The sequence below is a fragment of the Rhynchophorus ferrugineus genome, unplaced genomic scaffold (assembly GCF_030347505.1).
Source record: "Rhynchophorus ferrugineus isolate W39M unplaced genomic scaffold, kcgeb_rfMv2 rfM7, whole genome shotgun sequence".
NCBI classification, from domain to species: domain Eukaryota; kingdom Metazoa; phylum Arthropoda; class Insecta; order Coleoptera; family Curculionidae; genus Rhynchophorus; species Rhynchophorus ferrugineus.
In genome coordinates this window covers 5,166,964-5,178,315 of record NW_027472586.1, presented here as the reverse complement: position 1 = coordinate 5,178,315, position 11,352 = coordinate 5,166,964, and the positions used below count along the sequence as shown (strand labels likewise).

At 32.7% G+C, this 11,352-nt stretch overlaps 1 protein-coding gene across 5 annotated transcripts in view; it reads right to left on the bottom strand.

Annotated features, from left to right (window-relative positions):
- Positions 1 to 1,345: 1,345 nt before the first annotated feature.
- The window catches only part of numb (NUMB endocytic adaptor protein), a 58,813-nt gene continuing 48,806 nt past the window's right edge, over positions 1,346 to 11,352 (bottom strand). For 4 of the 5 annotated variants that reach the window (XM_076409716.1, XM_076409717.1, XM_076409715.1 and 1 more), the window contains exons 7-9: positions 6,856 to 7,097; positions 5,250 to 5,516; positions 1,346 to 3,204 (exon numbers count right to left, since the gene is read on the bottom strand). In XM_076409716.1, coding sequence (XP_076265831.1) covers positions 3,048 to 3,204; positions 5,250 to 5,516; positions 6,856 to 7,097 — 666 coding nt within the window. In that variant the 3' untranslated portion in view covers positions 1,346 to 3,047. The remainder of the gene's footprint in view (positions 3,205 to 5,249; positions 5,517 to 6,855; positions 7,098 to 11,352) is intronic. The other variant, XM_076409719.1, reaches the window with a different exon arrangement.

Here is an 11,352-nt window from a genome sequence, read left to right as displayed (position 1 = left end):
ATTTGAATGAAAATTACAGGAAAAAAAAACGTGAAAATCGTCGAAAATGCCTAATTTTCAGGACTATATGTATAAAAAAAATAGCCAAAAATGTTTACCTCTTTTGAGTTTGAGGTGAAAAAAACAAAAATCTATGTTAAATTGCATTGGTTTTCGCATTTTATACATCCGTTATAAACTAAAGATTATAGAAAAACATGGATATTCCTACGGATATTCTTTTGTATATGCATACTCCTTTAGTCAGTTAACTCAAAAGGCCTCCCAATTTTGTATCTCCTTATTAAATTAACGTTTTGATCCTAGATTACATCAACATTTGTATGTAAACATTTATATTTGCAAAATTTTAATATAATAACTAACACTCTGAAGATATAGATTCACACTAAGCATAAACTAAGCACCTTTTCTATAGATATAGAAGACATATATAATAAACAATTTACCTTCCTGTTCACTAAATAATCAATGGTAAAGAAAATAATTACTTTGTATAACAAAAGTATACTCCTTGTACTCCTTAAAGTTCTTAGCTACCGTAACTTCCTTTGTTTTAAAATACAAACAAATGCTACGTCAGAAACGCTCCATAAATCTTAATATCAAAATGGTAGTGCACAAACTAAGAAAATAAATTTGTGAGGGCATTCGCCATTTCATCAAAATTAGGATACAACCAGAAACTCAAAAAAGTTTATGTATGTGCAGGTAGAAATAAAACTATAACCAAACAGGTAATATTTATATTACAGAAGAAAATATAATATTGCATAAATATAATACAATTGTATACATGTGCTGTAAGTTTTGAGCCAGCGTGCTCTGTACAGAACAAAAACAAAACGAATACAAACGTGTGTAAGAAATAGCGTTTCGCGAGAACTGTTTATACAGGTTCATGTTAAATTTATATTTAACGGTTCATCTAGATATAAATCTACTTTATATGAATATCGAAAGTAACTAGACCAACGTTCGGCTGCTGTTTCAATGTTGAATTAAGTCGTTCGTCTTGTTATAATCAACTAAAATTACGTTTGAGGATACCGAAGCTTGTAAAAGCCGGTTCACTAAATGATCAATGGTAAGGAAAATAATTACTTTGTATAACAAAAGTATACTACTTGTACTTCTTAAAATTCTTAGCTACCGTAACTTCCTTTATTTTAAAATACAAAGAAATGCTACATCAGAAACGCTCCATAAATCTTAATATCAAAATGGTAGTGCACAAACTAAGAAAATAAATTTGTGAAGGCATTCGCCATTTCATCAAAATTAGAATACAACCAGAAACTCAAAAAAGTTTATGTATGTGCAGGTAGAAATAAAACTATAACCAAACAGGTAATATTTATATTACAGAAGAAAATATAATATTACATAAATATAATACAATTGTATACATGTGCTGTAAGTTTTGAGCCAGCGTGCTCTGTACAGAACAAAAACAAAACGAATACAAACGTGTGTAAGAAATAGCGTTTCGCGAGAACTGTTTATACAGGTTCATGTTAAATTTATATTTAACGGTTCATCTAGATGTAAATCTACTTTATATGAATATCGAAAGTAACTAGACCAACGTTCGGTTGCTGTTTCAATGTTGAGTTAAGTCGTTCGTCTTGTTATAATCAACTAAAACTACGTTTGAGGATACCGAAGCTTGTAAAAGCACGGTACCCGAAGCCCATCGGTTATTTTAAGCGTCTACCGTTTTACAGAATTAAGGTTTGTCCATTATTCTTTTGATTCGGTGTCTTGTGGACGGTTCTAGTAGAAATCGTCGAAATCGCAGTGAAAAAAAACTTATTTCTTAATGGAATGCCTCTCACTAGTACGTACATCGAACAAATACCACAAAATTTCCAAAAATATAAGTACAGTTTTAAGTATCTTTAGTTAACAAAATAAAGTACAACGCCAGAGAAGTGTGTGTAATTTTAAGTAACACAATGCCCTTCATTGACTGTCCTCACAAATCAACATAACCATAGATTCTTAGAACATATAAAAGGAAACTATGAAGTTTAACGTACAGTCAATGAATCTATATTTTAAAAAACACCCTCCTGAGTAATTTAGACTAAATTCCTCGGCCAAAAACATCTATATCGTCAAAAATTGGTCGGTTACTCTATAATCTTTTAAATTTAAATATATATATCACTAATAGTGAAAACATTACCGAATAACAATATCCATCTCGAAAACTTAACGTTGTTTTATGGAACAAATAAGCACAAATGTATCTATAAAATATTCACAAAAATAGACCATAAATCTACCATTTCATTTTGATTAATAGAACATTTGACTGAGTACAAAATGCAGAAACAACAAGGTTTTAATAATGATGGATGATTTGATGTAACAAATTATGAAATATCCCAATATTTTGTTGGTGATACTACATGAAAAATGCTGCAGGAAAAACCCGCCCTGGATGATCTCTATCTCTATCTACACACCCTGTTAAAAGCCTGCTTTACATTGCATTAGTTGTATGAATTAGTAAATCCCTAACTAATTGGATTCAATCTCATTAGTAACATGTCCTAGGTTTGTGCTATCTGTTAGCTTGGTTTTAGTTGAAGGATGCCCCCATCGTTAAGTACTATAAATCTTATGTACACATTGCACTCCCAGTCCTGGCTATGTCCTAACTGATGCTCTGATGCCAGACAACTCCAACTTTACCCAAAAATGATAAATTACCAATTATTTTGCTGTACAAAAAAACATTAATGTAAGAAAGACATCTATGTATAAGTTAAGTACTACAACAAACTTCTCTATACAAAATGTGACAAGGAATTTCTCTCAATATATATATATATATATATATCACCATTTCAAAACGAATAAATAACAAATAACATCTATAATCTTCTTCAATAACAAATTTCTCTTATCGAAAGAAAAATACGCGGCGGTATGTAAATCACAAGAACCCATCACCATCATCTGGTGACGTGCGTGGTCGTTATCTGGATCCAGCCTCGTGCTAGCGAATATCGAAACTAATTTCCGCAATTCGACAGTTATAGTTGTATTTGGAAAGCTGTTGGAGGTGTGGGATTCAAGAACGGGTTTGTGCTGGATGGTGCCGGCCGGGCAGCTGGTTCAGCCCATTCGGCGTCAAATGGATCCGGTTGTTTCGATCTCACGGTTTCCGATGCGGAATCCAAGCTCATCGCTCTAAAAATTAAAAAAAAACGTTGTTAGTTGTATTAACATAGGTCACAGATATTATCTTAGTTTCTGGAAGTACCAACTAGTTTATTCCATCGATCTGACATCAAAAATAAAGTTATTTCAAAAGAATATATTAATCAAAATATTATTCATCATTATCCCACTTGTACTGAGTACTAAAGTACTGAGTTATCGTTTCCAAATAGTTTTCATGACTCTTGCTACGCAAAACAGGGCATTATCATACAAAAAAAATACTCTGCAGGTTTGTCTTGGTATTCTAGCAATTTTTCTCGTACTACGCAGTTCAAACAGGAATACGAAACAGAAATATTACAAGAAGTATATAAAATAAAAGAAATTGGTGAGCTTCATGTTACCAATGAGCAAAAGACAAGCAAAACATGAGTATACCTGACCAAAATCCAAATCCAGAGAACCGAACTACTATAAACTATAATTAAACTTTTATTTATAAATAATTCGCAATATTTTGTAGCAATATCAGAATATTTTCGAAAAATATTGTTGTACAATAAGATAAAACTACTAACACAAGCCACGGAAATGGAGCCTAACAGAGATGGACAGGATGAGAACTAAAGAAAAAAGAAAAGTCCTCAATATTGAATCAGTTCAATAGAACGAAAGAAGACATTAGGACGCAAGACAGATTAAGAGAATATAGAAAGCAAGGATGGAAAGAACAAAAATGAGAGGGCGACCTAAACGCACCTGGGATAAATGTATCAAGGAAAACACAGAGAAAATTATTATACCAATTAAAAACAAAATGCTAGAGGCATATAACAACACACATAATTCTTGTTCAAGCTAATGAGGATGATGATCCTATGAATACAACTTCTGTACATGATATCAGCTTTGTGAACAGTTCATATTAAATCATTCATTGGAATAAAAGCAACCAATCATTTTGAAATCCCTGAAGACCCTCTGGGAAATACCTATATGGGAAAAAGTGCTCCGGCACCATATTGAACAGAAACTGCTTCATTTGATTATTGATGAACAATATTTATGAACAGTAACATAATTAAGATAAAGTTCGTGAGTATAAAAAAACTGATTGACAACTACCTTGAATGAGATCTAACAACATGCAAAACAGGACATTATCATACAAAAAAATTACTCTGAAGGTTTGTCTTGGTATTCTAGCAATTTTTCACGTACTACGCAGTTCAAACAGGAATACGAAATAGAAATATTACAAGAAGTATATAAAATAAAAGAAATTGGTGAGCTTCATGTTACCAATGAGCAAAAGACAAGCGAAACATGAGTGTATCAGACCAAAATCCAAATCCAGAGAACCGAACTACTATAAACTGTAATTAAACTTTTATTTATAAATAATTCGCAATATTTTGCAGCAATATCAGAATGTTTTCGAAAAATATTGTTGTACAATAAGAGAAAACTACTAACACAAGCCACAGAAACGGAGCCTAACAGAGATGGACAGGATAAGAACTAAAGAAAAAAGAAAAGTCCTCAATATTGAATAAGTTCAATAGAACGAAAGAAGACATTAGGACGCAAGACAGATTAAGAGAATATAGAAAGCAAGGATGGAAAGAACAAAAATGAGAGGGCGGCCTAAACGAACCTGGGATAAATGTATCAAGGAAATACTTTATAAAAGAGGAAATACAACACAGCCAATGTAAGAAGACTGAGCAAACACAGAGAAAATTATTATACCAATTAAAAACAAAATGCTAGAGGCATATAACAACACACATAATTCTTGTTCAAGCTAATGAGGATGATGATCCTGTGAATACAACTGCTGTATATGATATCAGCTTTGTGAACAGTTCATATTAAATCATTCATTGGAATAAAAGCAACCAATCATTTTGAAATCCCTGAAGACCCTCTGGGAAATACCTATATGGGAAAAAGTGCTCCACCATCATATTGAACAGAAACTGCTTCGTTTGATTATTGACGAACAATATTTATGAACAGTAACATAATTAAGATAAAGTTCGGGAGTATAAAAACTGATTGACAACTACCTTGAATGAGAACTAAGCGATGTAGTCCTCCTTGGTGAAGACCCATCCATTCGTCCTGGCACCGGACTGGTGCTCTTCACTATCTGCCCCAGCCATTGGTCCGGTTTGGGTAAGTTACTAGGTGTGGACGACACATTACTGTTCAGGCTGGTGTTGATCGATGTACTTAAGCTGGTGTTTTGAGATGAAATCGTGTTGTTAAGCAACGATGGAGCATTTACAATGGAGTTTGTCTGGACTATTGAGCTAGTGTTAATGGCAGCACTTCTGTGAACGAAAATATGTTTTATGTTAGTGATAGTACTCAATAAATGGCAAGGAGACTACAAACATGCTTGATTAAGTTAATTAATTGGTATTTTCTAGTTAAGTGAGACGTAAACAAATAATTTACTAAGAATTGTTTGGTATATTATACCATTTATGATCCATACGGCACTTTTACACATTATTTACATAGAAGTGACGTCACGTCATAGCGTTGAACGTTGTGAAATCTTAAAATAGAAAAGAATATAGGAAATAGTAAATACGCTAGTATATTATAGACCAATTCTTCGAAATTAGTCATCATGCCTATTAGTTGGCACCATAAAGGTCAAAACAATTAACTAACTAACCATATCTTGGACCCCGCAAAATTCGGAAATCGCTTTATAATTAAGACCGGTAATTAGAGTTAGCCGACGTCGATTAGATAAACTAAAGAGGTATGAATCATGACAAGATTAACTAAATTTTATCAATGCCTTTGGGTTGATGATATAACATATGTGACTTGGGTGTTATGCAATGTTATGATTTGACAAATATATGATATTTTATTCTACTGACATCAAGCTTCAAAGCTATATATTTTATATTTTAAGAAAGTAACAACGTTGTAGATTTATATACCTCTTTCGAAATATTCAATGTCAATTTTCGTCCCTGAAAACGTGCATTTGCAGCACGCATTATTTATTATCAAAAGAAAAAAGCCGCAGAAAGTCACCGTTTGCTGGTAGAATCTTACGTTCAGCATGCTCTACTCTAACCTTAAAAATATGTGAGGCGTAGTTTGGAAAATTCAAAAGTGGTAATTTCGATGTGCAAGGCAAAGAACGTTCTGATAGACCGGAAAAGTCGGAAGATGCGAAACTGCAAGAGTTGTTGGATTAGGCCTTTATCCAAACCCAAACCGAAAACTTTGGCAGAAGCGTTGCCGGTGGCCCAAGGAACGATCAGCGACCGATTATGGGTAATGGGGAAAACCCAATATTGGAAACCATGTATTTATCGAAAAACGTCCAGAATGGACCCGAAGACACCCGGTCAAGGAAGCGTTGAAAGCACTTGGATGGGGCATATTATCGCATGCGTCGTACTCTCCAGACCTTACACCGTTCCACTATCAACTTAACTCCTCAATGAGATACGCGCTTGAAGATCAGCACTTCGCCAATTTCGAAGAAATTAGAAAATAAATCGATGAATGGTTGTGCTCAAAGGACAACCAGTTTTTTTTTTGAGGTAGCATCCACAAATTGCCTGAAAGATGGGCTAAATCTATATAGCTAATAGAAATAATAAAAAAACCGTAATGATAAAACTGTATATCACTGACCTGTTGAAAGTGGAACTGAAACTGAGCGTTACAGGAGCTATCGAGTTGGGAATGACCGTTGGAGTGGTCACGATCGACTGGTTGAAGGTGTTATTCAGCGAGGTCGAGTTCAGATTGATGGTGTTTTGATTCAGCGAGGTGGTGTTGTTAAAGTTGAAGTCGTCGGAGCCGCTATGGGTGAGCTGGCTGAGACCCTGGGACAGCTGCTGGCATAGAGCTGTCACTGAATCTCCTGGCGAGACCTGAAAATGGATAAGAGCATTAATATAATAATGACCATTCCATATATCTATATACTAGTGATTGCCCTGTAGTTAATCATGTTTCTGTCATCTCAAAATCTTCACAACATCGGAGCATCAAATATAAGTATACATGATCTTTCTCAACTTTTGGATTATACACATAAGAATGGAGTAATAAATCAATTAATACAAGTTTGTATATTAAAACAGAGAATATATGAATAAAACAATTTTAATTTTTTTATTAATCTATGTTGAAATGAAATATTGGCATATGTTAGGTTTTTCTTTCACAGCTGTATATACCTTCCGATAAACCCAGCACATTAATTTGTTTTACTTGATAACACTATTGCTCATATCACTTGCCATAGCTCTTTAATAGTTCCAACAATACAGAAATAACCTAAAGCAACAGCATTGGCAGATTTTTGTCGTCCAGATGATTTACGTCTAACAGAAACGGCGAATAATCTACCGTATAAGAGTTTAAACTGACAGTCTCTAACATATTTGTTAGACTAACTTTTCTTAACTATTTCTAGTTGCTTGATTTTGGCATATTTAGTTTTATTTAAATTCATTTATTTGTAGCGTATGTCACACAAAAAGTTTAGGCCTAAAAATTCGTCCTCAATATAAGCTTCAACCGTGCCAAATTTCACGCCTCCAGATGCTCTCGATTTTATCAAACAAAAGAACGCAAAATCTTCGCTAAGCCGATTAATATATAAAAAATATTGAATAGAGGAAAAAATTTGTGATCTTCTCAGAGTTTTCTGGTAAAACCACAATGCTATTGTTTGAAAAACTGTCCCAAGTGATTTTCATAAACCCCTTTGGAAGATAGCTTTAGTCTATTGAGATGGAAAGGTCCAGGATATACAATTGATTGATGCTTCAATTGTCACAATTGCTTCAAACGTCACATTTTATCTCTCTATATCTATGCTGAATCAAGAGTTTGTAACAAGTAACCAGAAATGGATTTAATGATTGTTTTATTTTATGCTTTCGGTTGATGTACGTCGAACATCATATTTTCCCGCTTTAGTACCGTGTGATTTTTGATTTTGTTCAATATTTTTCTTGCTTTTGTAAATATCTGTACAGAGTCGAGAAGGTTAATATGAGTAAAATAGATAATAAGAATGAATAAATAAAAGAATCGCTGGATGCAACTTAAAAAATGAATTTACTCTCTTAATGTAAATCAACCTCTTTTCCATTTTAAATGTTTTTATCTGCATAATACTACCATTCCACAACTCTTCCATAATTCAAAAATAGAAGTACAATACCAGACTATTCTATAAAGACGACTGTTAACGTTATAAATCTCCTTTTGAGCTTGACGTACGTTCAAGAACTGCTGGCAAACATAATTTACCAATAGCTGCAGTAAATAACGCTATTCCATTTCCTCTATTATGACTTTTTTCTCCTCCCTCTGTACGTATCGAATTGATGCTTCTCGAATACTAACAAGTTCAGCATGCAGCGTTCCTGGTAAAACTGACCGAAGCGCGAAAACGAGATTTAGTATTTTCCTGTAGGTGTGTTGTCTGCATAACAAGCACGAGTGACTCATTCAACGACGTCATTTAAATACTAAGTTCCACCCACCATATTAAATAAATCGAGGAAAGTGTATACTTTAGTATTTTCTAGAATTACAACCATTAGTTGTTGGAATTACTTCCGAATTTTTATTCAAAAAATCATTTACTTAAAATAAAACTGAAAAAAATATATTATCCTTTCACTACATTGATAACTATACACACATTTTAACTATCAAATACAAATAATCAGAAAGTATCAGAATCTTCCATCTACTATTCATCCTATGACATATTCAAACGGTTTATTAGTTCCTACTTCGTCCCGACATTCAAAAGAACTGAACAAGCCTCTATAACCCATCCATCCCATACATATAGCCAATAGAAGTGTAGTAATATCATTCGAGATTTTGATTTGTCAGAAGAAAAGAGGGAAGTTCCCAGTTTTAACATTACAACAATGGAATGTTCTATAGAATGATGTCAGGGTAACTTACATGGAATGGATAATGATAATGATGCAAAAAAGCAAGTTTTGGCGATAAGAGAGTCAGAAGTAATAAATATCCAAATTGAATTTATTGTAAAAATTGAATAAACAATGCCTTTAACTATGTGGATATAGAAATGGAAAGTAACGGAAGCCAATAGGTGGAAACGAATTGTACGAAACGAAAATTTGTACTTCGCTATTAATACCAAATTCATTATTGTTTATTATTTAATTAATATATTGTTACCTGTCGTTTTTGTCTAACCTACAATTTGTCTTTATGATAACTTAAATCTCAGTCTCTGGTGAAATAATGTTTATACATGTCACTGCTGAATTTTTTAATATATGCACCTCACTACACAACACTTTTATATAGCTGGATGTTATGTCTCTTACTATGAAGAAATCTAACAGGTACAGGTCTAACACTTAGAAAAGGGACTACTCAGTTGGTGAGAACATTTACAGCGCGTGGAAGATAGAAGATAGGTAAAGAAAACATGGGAAACAATCAAAGGACGACCTAGGAAAGAGGCTGATCAATGTAACATATAGAGAGTACATTAAAATTTAGTTAACTATATGATAAAAGTTATCCATATGAAATATGTTATTATCTATCTTTCCTGGTAGATCCGTTGGAGGACATATGAATATATGAATAGCACTAAATTAAAACAAAAACAATGCGATTGAAGAACAGTTATAAAAAAATCCGATTCTTCAACACTTCCTCTCGTACCCGCTATATAAATAAAAAAAACGTGTATTATTTAAATTTCAACATCAAACACCTGAAAAAACTTTCCTTTTATATTTCGGGCTGAAGAACACAATTTCGAGAACGTTTTTATGAACATCATCATTCATCAGTTCAGCTTTTTATGTTTTCCCCCCTTATTTGAATAAGATAAACAGACATACTGGCGGAAGTGTTAATACCGTGCGAATAAACAAACAATAACGATGGTACATTTCCGTATTTTATATAATTCTGTTAGTTTGATAGTATTTACACAAAAAAAGTTATTATAAAAAAATGGATTTGATGGGTTTGCTTCAAAAACAAAAGAATAATTAGTAACGAAGTCTGTAACATATTTTCTTTTAACTAAATCTACCTAAAACTTAACTAAAATACCAAGGCAATCTAAAAAGTAATGTACACATGATAGCAGAAGAACAAAAAGACACATTAAAATATAATTCATAATATTCATTCTACCACATTATAAAGACCTTAACAGCACGTGAAGTCCTTCAATATTCCAATCAACGCTAGTTCATCAACAATTATAGATAATAATATAGCCACTACAATGCTTAACATAAATAATTATGAATCCCAAAAGCAGTCAATGTTTCAGCAATTAAAAGTTCGATTAGAAACAGTTCTGTGTTTAACCGTCATTAACAGATTACTAAAACACTTCCATTACTCAAAATGTTTCATGAACTCAACTCATTCACCTGAGATCAAGTGTACATCATTTTTCAGTCATACTCCTACGTGATGAAGACACTAATTCAAGGTTACGAGAAAATATCCTAAGATATAAAAAAAATATAAACTCTCAACATTCTCAAAAAATACGAGAGAAAATCGGTGAAGAAAACAAAATTCTATACGTACCAGTGTAAGAATCAGCATTTTATATAAAAGTAAGAATCGATAAGAATTAAGAAAAAATTAATATGAAATATACATTTTTGTTCCTCCTAAATCTGATATTTATGCAAACATGGAGAAAATACTTCGGAAACTTCAAAAATCAACCATTAACTTTATGAAAATCACATCCAGGAAGGGAAATCAAGCTGATATCAATGTTCGACACGCAAATACTATTTTTAGATATGGCAACTCGGCGTAACAACTTTTCCTAGGTATTTCTGAATCATGAATGAAGTCGTTCGATTTTTTATTGTGCTTTTATTAAATATGGAGGGTAATCTGTCACATGCCGACGAGTTACTTGTGGTGTTCTCCTATTATCTCCCACTATGACATATTTGTTTCATATTCCATATCAGATTTATTTGTGTATTAAATTTTATTATATTAGATGCTTTAATATTTTTAAATAAAATTTGAAACATATTGGAATTACTTCTTCAATAAATATACCTGATTTTTCTTGATACAGTGCTCTAAACTTCAGGAACAGAATCCTTCATCATCCGAAGTACA